The 10,703-nt window shown below is 26.3% G+C and overlaps 1 protein-coding gene across 2 annotated transcripts; it reads right to left on the bottom strand.

Annotated features, from left to right (window-relative positions):
• Positions 1-3,244: 3,244 nt before the first annotated feature.
• LOC126903068 (E3 ubiquitin-protein ligase RING2-like) lies at positions 3,245-7,538 on the bottom strand. 2 transcript variants are annotated; one of them, XM_050681029.1, is made up of 3 exons: positions 7,344-7,538; positions 4,816-4,974; positions 3,245-3,901 (listed from the first exon to the last, which is right to left on the bottom strand). In XM_050681029.1, the coding sequence occupies exons 1-3, from the start codon at positions 7,462-7,464 to the stop codon at positions 3,474-3,476; spliced, it is 708 nt and encodes a 235-aa protein (XP_050536986.1). In that variant the 5' UTR covers positions 7,465-7,538; the 3' UTR covers positions 3,245-3,473. The 2 variants fall into 2 exon arrangements, with proteins under 2 accessions (XP_050536986.1, XP_050536996.1); XM_050681039.1 differs by lacking the exon at positions 7,344-7,538 and adding an exon at positions 5,058-5,266.
• Between the last annotated feature and the right edge of the window lie 3,165 nt (positions 7,539-10,703).

Raw genomic sequence — 10,703 nt, 5'->3', positions numbered from 1 at the left:
CAAAAAAAAAAAAAAAAAAACATAAATGAGGTACTTTCATTTGGAACATAATCGTTATTTAAAACATCTACCGAGAATAAAAAAACAACGTTGGTCAACGACCGGTGTTGGCGCTGTGACTATGATGACAGGAACCAGTTAATTAACCATCACTGACATCTCAATGGTCCGGCCGTTTTTGCAATGATGCTCGGCCGGAACATTAACGGACGAAATAGTTTGATATTTTATCGCCGCCTCCCCTTCCCCCGCCGGCCGTGTACCCCATGCCCCGTGACTGCAGACCGGCACAACCTCTTGTGTTTTCACCCGAATACCCTTCCATTACTTCAACAACACAATACGCCTCCGCAAATACCGTCAGCACGAGTCTATTGAAACGGCCAGTCGTCGGCACTTCAAAACGATCGGATGTGTTTGCGTTCATAAGTTTGTTTGTACGGAAGATAAGTTATTTGCGCTTGCGTCCGCCTTTGGTGCGCTGAGGTGTGTGTGTGTTTGTGTGTTTGTGTGTGTGTGTGCCATGCGAGTTGTAATAATAATAGAGCTGTCAACGAGCCACTTTATTATCACCGTCGCTGCCGCCAGCAGCGGTGTCTTTGAAGCCGCTGCCGCTTTGATATTTTGTCATACATCAGTTAAAAACGGGTCATTTTGGCGACGGCGCGTATCGTCGTCGAAATAATTATAAAAAATAACGCGACCAACACGAATAGAACCATAGCGTCTTGTGTTCAGTATTTCATTAATAGTGGAAACAAATTATTCTCTTGTATTTTCATTGGTACAAAATGTGACTATGAAGTTCTCATCTAATAATAATACTTAATAATCTTTCAAACAATTTGTATAAAACACTCAGAGATCTGAGAATCTGTAAATTTTAAATTGGATTTATATAAAGCAACACGTTTACGTAAAATAATATCCGTTTGATAAAAATCAAATATATTTCGAAAAAGTTTTCTAGTAAACGATTATGCTAATTTATTTGTTTTTATAATAAAATATAACCAACGCGATTGTTACTCAAAGAATCTTTGCCTGGAAAAGATGCTAAAAACAAATTAAAATAATTCGTCGACGTTTCAACGTTCTCAAGGGTTTATCAACTGTTGTATAACAAATATTTTGAATAGGTTAAATGAGTTGTCAATAACAGGTGACAGTACCACAAAAAAAGTAATTTGAGTTGGGCATTAGTTCTACTACGAAACACATTCAGGTGCGTTGGACGTAAAATAGACATGGCAGAGGATTGAAAAAATAAGGTATACAGGGTGATTTATTGTCTGTGAGTTGAAAATAACTTTTATTATAATATATCATTCGGTATTTAATTTTACCAAAATAGAATAAAAACCATTATTTTGACAATAAAATTTATAGTTCATATATTTCCACGACCTAAACCATTTTCTAAATAAAATATACCAAAAAACTAAACGATTAGTAAAAAATCAATTTTTGTCTAATAGCTGACTCTAAAAAAAAAAAACAACTATTTTGGTTTCTACTCATTCTAAAAACTGCGTCCAACGCTTTTATTCACAACACTTATTTTATTGTCCTTTATGATAGTAAATATTACCGAACGCGCAGATATCACAGACATACCACTGGCAGAGTAGAGCATACCCTATACGTTTGTAACTAGATGTTCTAGCTTGAAGCTGTCATTATAAAAGAAAAATGTAATTTCAAAAATATTTCGCAGTAATACGTCAGTTCCTACCTAAATGCAATGTATAAGTGTATATTTTGTGACACGACGAAAATGTCATTTTCAGATCGCCTAGCGAAGATTACATTGCTGTAAAAATGTTTAGGGACGAGAAAAATAAACTTTCTTGTTATTTCCAATGAGATGACGCAAACATATTTCTATGTAAGAAAAAAATCATTTTAAAGTTTCTTCTCCACAACTTAACTCAAGTTATAAAATCAACATTACGGAATATTTATAACACTCTACTGCGCAGTTATCTCTGCTCATAGTTCCTTTATTATGGCTAGGATATTACTTTACTTGATAAATTTTGCAGTTTTTTAACTAAGAATTTCTTTCTATGAAAAGGCTTTATCAACGGATTTTTTTGTAATTTTACTGGACAACAAATAATCAAACATTTTCTGTTGTATACAATAATTAAATGAATTCCATAAGGGGTTTTTACGCTGACTTCGGACTTTTTTCTAATATATTTAAAAATATATTTTTTACATCAAATAAGAAAAAAGTTTTTGAAATTTTTAATTTTGTACACATTTTTCAATATATGTATTGTATTTTGTATTATGTTAGTTTTTATTTTTTCAAGCAAAAAGAAAGTAATATATTCTACTTATCAGTTGGTTAACGAGTAAGTTGAATATAAAAAAGTTATAGTGAAAAGTTCTACTCTTTAAGGAGAGTCATATTAGAAAAGCTCCTACACAAATTTTGTTGAAATTCAGCTCAAGATAAAAATAAAAACAAATTAAATTTTAATTTTTATAAACTATATGAATTTATTATCTATTTTGTTTCATTTTAAATCTATATTCTTACGACATAAAATAGATCAAAACATTACTACGGATCAAAGTATAAAACGAAAAAAAAAAACTAGTTTTTTTTTTCTACCGGTAAAGTTTTAAATCATTTTATTCCAAATAAAATATGAAACGAAACATACAAAACACTATTTTAATTCCTCATACTTATTACTACTCACTAAAAAAATTTTACATTTTCCTTTATTTTACACAATTTATTTAATTTATTTTTCCTTTATTTAAAAAATTGTTACATTTCTCTCTTCATTCCCTATATTTATCCCGTTTTTACTCTAATGCACATAGTCCATTATATGCTATTGAACTTGACACTTAGAAGATTTTTCTGAGATAAACTTGATTTTTCATTTTATGGTACATAACACGATATTGATATCTAGTCCTCATCTATGGTATACTCAGAAAGGTTGAAATAAAACAATAAAGTGCTACACTGTTCTCTTTTAGGTATCTAAATGTATACATTTTCGGGATGATAAATCTCTTGAAAATCTACTATGATAATAAAAATAAAAATTGATAATCAATGTATATTGTAAGATTCTATTAAGCTTGGGAAAAGTAGAAATACATACATTCAAGATATTATGATAAGATATTGGTTTTCTGACTTGAAATTTTTTCAGAGTATAACACTCTAAAAAAGCATTCAATTTAAACTATTATAATATTGAACAAAAATCTGTAAGGTAATAATAAAACAATTTATTGAATAATATTTAGCAATTAATTGTTATATATGTACAAAGTATTAAACAAAATAACGGTTAAATAAGTTGTAAATCATTAATAATAAACGTGATAATAATTTTGATTTTCAAATGTCGCAGTTTTTAAATAAAATAATTGTTTCAATAAATAATGCACTAATAATAAATTACGTAAAATTTTAACGAAATGATATTGTTTTAGTTTTATTGTTCAGCATACTGAGGAACATCGACAGCGAACCAGTTATTGACAAACCGATGAATATTTTCATCATATGGTTCTTGCGGCACTGGTTTATACATTGCATTTGAGTTTTGTGTGTTATACGGATCATTCCCACTATCGTATGATTCATAATTATAACCACTAATGATCTGTCCCGTTTGCCTATCATACATGTTACCAGAATTTGCAAAATAGCCAAACCGATTGTCTGAAGGTAAATTTTCATTAGTATATGTCAATTCAACATGATCCTTTTCTTTATCAGAACTTTCATTATGAATATTATTATTTTCATGTTCATTAGTGTGTTGTTGAGACTGTGTTATTTGTTGTTTATTTTCGTTTTGATTTGAGGATTCTTTTGAAATTAATCTGTCAAATATTTGTTTCAAATAATCCAAGCTCACTGAAAATTATATTTTAAAAATAATTCTATATAAAAAATGCATAAGGTCATACAAAAGTTACAGACCTGTATTATAAAAAATATTATAAGATATATACTCAGCGTTATGAGTATTTATTTGAATACACGAAAATATTAATTTGTGACATATGTTAGATATATAATACTATATGATAAATAATCCATTACAAATTGTTAAAAAAATTATAGTATTGCACTTGAATTTTTTATATTTAATATTAGGTAAATCAGATCTGGTTATACGTAAGGTGTTTATATAAAAAAAATTGTTTTGGTTCTTTCCTTTTTTAAAAATATATGGCAGTTTTAAGTATCAAAATAAAATCACGATAGAAAGTGATTATTCACACAAAAATTACACTTTTATAATGTTTAAAAATCGAATTTCCGGAAAATTTTCAATAGTTTTATTTTTTACTCAAATATTTCAAGATTTGAACCCCTCCTGTATAAATGAAAATGGTCCGATTTAAAAACCAAGTATGCCGAATGAAAGGAGTAGACATTAGGTATTTATAAATAAAAAATTGCATTGACTCATATATTTTTCAAAAAGTTAAAGTAATTTAAAGTTTAAAAAATAAAATGTGAAATTGAAAATTTTGACATGAAAATTTTATGTTTTTAACTACAGCAGCCATTTACACGTAGAATATAAGTCGTCAAAACAAATTTTTTTTAACATATGTTTGAAGGACCCAGTATTTCGTAACATTTTCAAAACTTAAGTTGAAAAAGTTAAATTTTTGTGCAAAATTTGTTATTTTGAATCCTCCCCTGTAGGCAGTTAATTGGTCAAATTTTCAAAAAATATATATATACAAAAAAGGAAAGTACCTATGGCGTTTATATAAATAAAATATTTTAATTCTTTCATTTTTTAAATTACTTACCTTTGCACAGCGGACATTGTGTTATTCCAGTCTCTATGGTTTGATAGATACACTTCACGCAAAATGAGTGACCGCATTCAGTTTTCATATTTGCTTTGTTTTCCTGGCAAACGCTGCAAAAACGTTTACCATGATCTGGCTTAGGTAAGCCTAGGTACTCTATTGTAATAACAGATTTAATATATATAAATATATATTTGTTAAATGTTTTAAGCTATGAATAAAATCAGCACAAAATTTACTTGTCATCTCGAAACAAATTAGTATTATTATGACTGCATCATTATGCAATCCAAACATCGGCTGATATATGGACGGAGTTCATGTAAATGGAACAAGTCATAAAAAGCTACCTTTAGTAAAAAAATTTTCAAAAAAAATTTACAATTCATACATAAACATTTATACTTTATATCTAACGTCATTTGATATTTTAAGTGACTTCACCAATAAATGAACAGTTAAGAGTTTTTCACCTTTTAAAGTTTTTAATAATTTTTATTTTGATGGCACATTCAGAAAGTTAATAAATATTTTTTCTCTATAAAATTGTCTATAATTATAAAGTAAAAATATTTATAACTAACAAACGCAAAAATTCTAATTAAAAATTTTACATACAAAATTTTAATTTTTCAGTCAATGAACATTTAATGATATTGTATAAAAAAACTGTGATAATATAGTAGGACTTAATATAGATATTTTAGCTTCGATGCGAAGCTGAGAAGGTATTAATTATGATTTGATTTTTTTTTGTGCCTGTTACCACTTTTTCTCAGCTCTCACCGAACCGATTTCTTTCAATGATACGTCGAAAGATCAAAAATCGTAAATAATCGAAGACATTACCCTTAAAAATTGAAAACATTTCCATGGTTCCCCGTAAATGGGGGAAACCTCCAAAAAAATTACAAATTTAAAAATCGCGAAATTTTTTCAATTTTTTTTTATTAAAAACTGCCATAACTTTTACAAAATTAAACAAATCAATATAAATTTTTTTTATAGATGCTTGATGTCCTTACCTACCATTTGGTATATTTTTTTTTATAAAATTTGACCTCTGGACTTGTCTTCATGGTGAAAATGGCTACCGAATGCTATTTTCGTGTGAAAATTCTCGATTTTATTTTTTACATTTTTAACTTTATAATGTTATAACTTATTGAAAAGTTTATGAATCAGCACAATTTTTTTATGAGAAATAATATTTTTTAATAATCTCGTGTTCATTTGACATACTTTATCTTAATCAAGATATTAATAAGGAACTAGCAGATCATGTAGCTTTTGGAAAAATTCACCAATTTTTTAAAATTAAACACTATCTAAAGATTTGCATCGAAGCGTTTTTTTTTTTATAGTGATTTTTTAATCACTGTCAGATATCATTATACTTGATTCAACTATGCCACGACCCCACTGTGCCACTATCCCACTGTGCTGGGTTTTTTTCGTTGTAATAACTACTACTAAAATTTGTTACAACCAGATTAAAAAATTTTTAGTTAAAAATTCAGTGGTGTTCGTTTACTGATAATGTTACCCTACTTGATAATCATTGGAGACCATTGATGTGATTTTTAACAATGTTTTCGGCATAAAATCTCCTAAAAAATTATCATATAAACTAAATATAACCAAAATTTAATGTCCCTCTTTTAAACATGAAATTCGTCCATATACAATATCAAATTTATCGAAATATGTTTTTTTATCCGACATTTATTCCGATATTATTAAAAGTAAATATATGTCATCCTAATAAATTAATAAAATATAACTACAGATTATTTTATAGTTATAATTATTATATATTTATTATTACAATAATTATATATTTTAAATAGTTCATAGAATTGTGTACTTAAACATTTTGTATTTTATTTTACTTTGAATGATTGAAAACATAATTATGAACATTTTTTATCCTTAAAATTATTGTAATATAAATAGTAATACTATATAAATTCTAGTCATCAATTATTTTTACATACAATTAAAATATTATGGACATTAAAATGTTGAGTCATGTATAATCATTTCATCCCTCTTTGAAGAATATATTTATGTAAAGAAATATATAATTTAAAAAAATTCAAATTTGTTATCTCACTCAACAATAATAATTTTTAAGGTAATTAGTCATATCATTTACAGAAGGGATAAAAATAAAAAAATCCATATTATCATAAACACAATAGCTAATCAACGAGCCCTAGATACTTATAAATGAACCTCTATACACCTAAAACTGATCATTTTCTTTTGCAGGACAGAATTATGATACTATTATTACTAATATTATATTTCAATTAATTTTAATATAAGAAAATATGAAGTTGAAATTAGATTAATTTTTGACTAACAAATTAAATTTCTTAAATTAAGTTTTAAATTAAAATATTTAAATAACAATCTGAACTGATATAAATACTTGTTCTTTAATAAAATCATTATACCCTTTGAAATAATCATAAAATATTCATGAAATTAAAATAATCATAAAAATAAAGTTTTATTACTTGGGCTAAATTTATCACGAAAAACCAAACTAGTTACTCTACTCAATCCGATACTATATGTAACAAATGAACTTAATACTAATGAAATAATTAAATACTTGTATGATTTAAATAATAACATTTTTGTTAGATGAATAATAATGATATTAAATAATTAGTTTTAAAGTAATTTATTCAAATTTTTAAACAACTACATAGTGGTACAAAAAAAATGCTGTTTTATGTATTTTTTAATTCACATTAAAGTAAATAAAATTTTTTTTAGTTGTTTACTTGGCTCATTTAAATTTATAAAACATTTAAAATCATCATTTTAAATTACTTCAATAGATAGTAAATATTTGTACATTGTGATGTTGAATACACAAAAAATTGGTAAATATGAATCATGTTCAACAAAATTTGGTGTATATTAAGTATTTTACATAAATAATTTTGTTATTCTTAAAAAAAAAATACATATTTTTTAATAAATAAGACATATGACTATATTCAATTACTTTTCAACAATTTCAGGACTCTTAAAAATTTATCATCAACATATACTCGTAAGATTAATATGATTGCAAAAGAATAATAAAATTTTTATTGTCATAAGTTATAATTATTATTAGTGTTGGTGAAATTAGGGACCAAATAAATATATTTTTTGTAATATGAATATATATGAAATAATGAGAACACGAGGTAGGGGAAATGAGGAAGTCAGTTACAATAGGCGAGGACGTGATTGGAGAAGTGGAGAGCTTTAAATATTTAGGGTCAGTTTTGCAAAAAAGTGGTGGTATTAACGAGGATGTAAGACACAGGATTAAGTGCGGGTGGTTGAAGTGGAGAGAAGAGTCTGGCGTCTTAAGCGATAAAACAATTCCAATGAGTCTGAAAGGTAAATTCTAAAAGACTGTATTGAGGCCAACTATAATGTATGGTTCAGAGTGTTGGGCGGTTGATAAGAAAATAGAGCAAAGAATAAGTATAGAAGAGATGAGATGCTTAGATGGATGAGTAGAGTAACTAGAAAAGATAAAATAAGGAACGATCATATAAGAGAGAGTATAGGTGTAATGTCAATTGTGAGATAAGGTGGGGGAAAATAGAGTTAGATGATTTGGACATGATATGAAGAAAGAGGAATCGGAAGCTGTAAAAACAGTTATAGAAATAAATGTTGAAGGAAGAAGACGTAGAAGAAGACCAAAATAGAGATGGAGAGATATTGTTGAATGCGTTATGATGACAGTTGATGTGAGAGATTGTGTGAAGTGGAAGTTAAGGATAAGGGTGGCTGATTCCAAATAGTTGGGATTAAGGAGAGGAAGAAGATGAAAAATATACATGAAATGCATCGAGCTGAACTAGATGTAATCATCTTTAACAATTACCCAAAAAACATTTTATTTGACCTAAAAAGAAAATAGTCATTTGAAAAAATTTGATCTGTGAACAAATAAATAGTTTAATAACTTACTTTATTATTATATTTATAACACATAAAAATTTGTAAAATATTAACACTGTCATAAATTAAAGAAAAAAACAAAATTGTTTATTTAAAATATTTTAGTATTATTTTTAAGTCCTCAAATTTTAAAGACACGCAAAACATAATGTTGACTAACGAAAAGCTAATTAAATTGATATCTTGGATAAAAAAAAACATTTTTAATTGAAAAACAACATGATAAAACTAAGCATCGTCCAATATTATAAGAATTTTTTTTAAAACAGTATAAACGCAATTTAAAGGTTGTTTTTTAATGATTATAAGTGTTCTTTCGTCTATTTATTGTTTGAAATAATAATTAGTAGATTATTGTGAATTATAATTGTTAATACACCTAAGTATTTTATAATCATATTATTATTTTATTAATTATTATTTATTTAACTAGTGGGAATAATTTTCTGGTTAACTACTTTTGGAGTTTATTTATTTATTTACACAACACATATCGTAGCCGGGATACTTCTACCGGAATCAATGGCCTACCTGTAAGGACTGCCCGAAGGACTGCAGGGCAACAGGTCAGGGGCAGAGCTCCAGCTAGCCAAAGCCTAGTATCTTATATTAATAAGAAAATATAATTAAATACAATAAAATATAACTATTATATTACAACTTTATTCAATATATAAAAACTAAAACTTAATTATAAATTAAATAGAATAAATATGTGAGCTAAAAATTCATTTTAAAACAATTTTTTATACAATTAAAGAAAAAACATGAATGTGTTATATTGAAATTTTTAATTTACATTTTATGAATATATATTTTCAAGGACTATTTTAAAACATGTAGACATGTAGGATTACTGGTCTTATAATATAAAATTTTAAGCTACAAGATTAATACAGTTAAGCTAGAAGTAATCAATTTTTATTATATAAAATCAAAACTAATTATTTATTTATTAATTTAAATATAGGATGATATCAGGAACTACTTCTATTGAATACTAAGAATAATATTGATCTTTTCTATTGATTTCTTTTAGTTTAATGTTTTTGTCAACTTATCAATCACATTATTCTTTAACCTTATTTCTACGTTAAAATAGTGTCAACTTTAATTTCTCAAAAGGTTACACAAATAATCAAATAGCTTATTTAATATATAATAATCTATTGTAAGGATTAAAAAAAAAAAAAAATTGAAGTGAAAAATGTATAAAAGAAGTAATTGATCTGATAACCTCCTAAAGTATGTTTCAAGATAATTATTAGAAGAGCTGTAAATAATATGCATTTATACATTGTATTCAGTTAAACCGAATACACAATTTTTTTTTATGAAAATTTTGTAATATGCTTTTCCGATGTTTGGTAGGCATTAGGAAGTAATTCCCTAAAATATATATATATATTTTTTTATTTATTCACGCTCAAGTCATAGTCATACGCAGCAAAACAACAATATTATATCGTTCATAAGGAAAAGTTATGAATGCGATTCAAAATAATCATATTATGATTGTTTCAGATCATGTTTGTTTTGTAATTAATTTTCAAAGTCTCCCTTGACTACGCTACTAACTTAAGCTTATATAGTAATTTTTTTTTATTAATATTATGTTAGGATTCATTTGCATGGCTATTATTTCACATTCCGATTAAATTTCAATATTATTTTATGGATGCTAATTCCACTTATAGGAAATCATAGCCCCTAAAGTCCTACTCTAACGTTTGAAATGACTAACTATCCTAAAATGGTTGTTCAAAAAAATAGTTTCAAACATTATAAAAGCCTAAAAAATTAGTTCGGTATTTGAAATCAAATGTTGTGCAATGCCGGCTATATTTTTCTTTAGTATCGGCAATTTGCGATTTTGTAACCCTTTTGTTTGTTTTTATAAA

This window comes from Daktulosphaira vitifoliae, unplaced genomic scaffold (genome assembly GCF_025091365.1).
Source record: "Daktulosphaira vitifoliae isolate Bord-2020 unplaced genomic scaffold, ASM2509136v1 Scaffold_1, whole genome shotgun sequence".
In the NCBI taxonomy this organism is placed as follows: domain Eukaryota; kingdom Metazoa; phylum Arthropoda; class Insecta; order Hemiptera; family Phylloxeridae; genus Daktulosphaira; species Daktulosphaira vitifoliae.
Note: the sequence above shows the minus strand (reverse complement) of the source record. Positions and strands in the feature narration are given on the sequence as shown.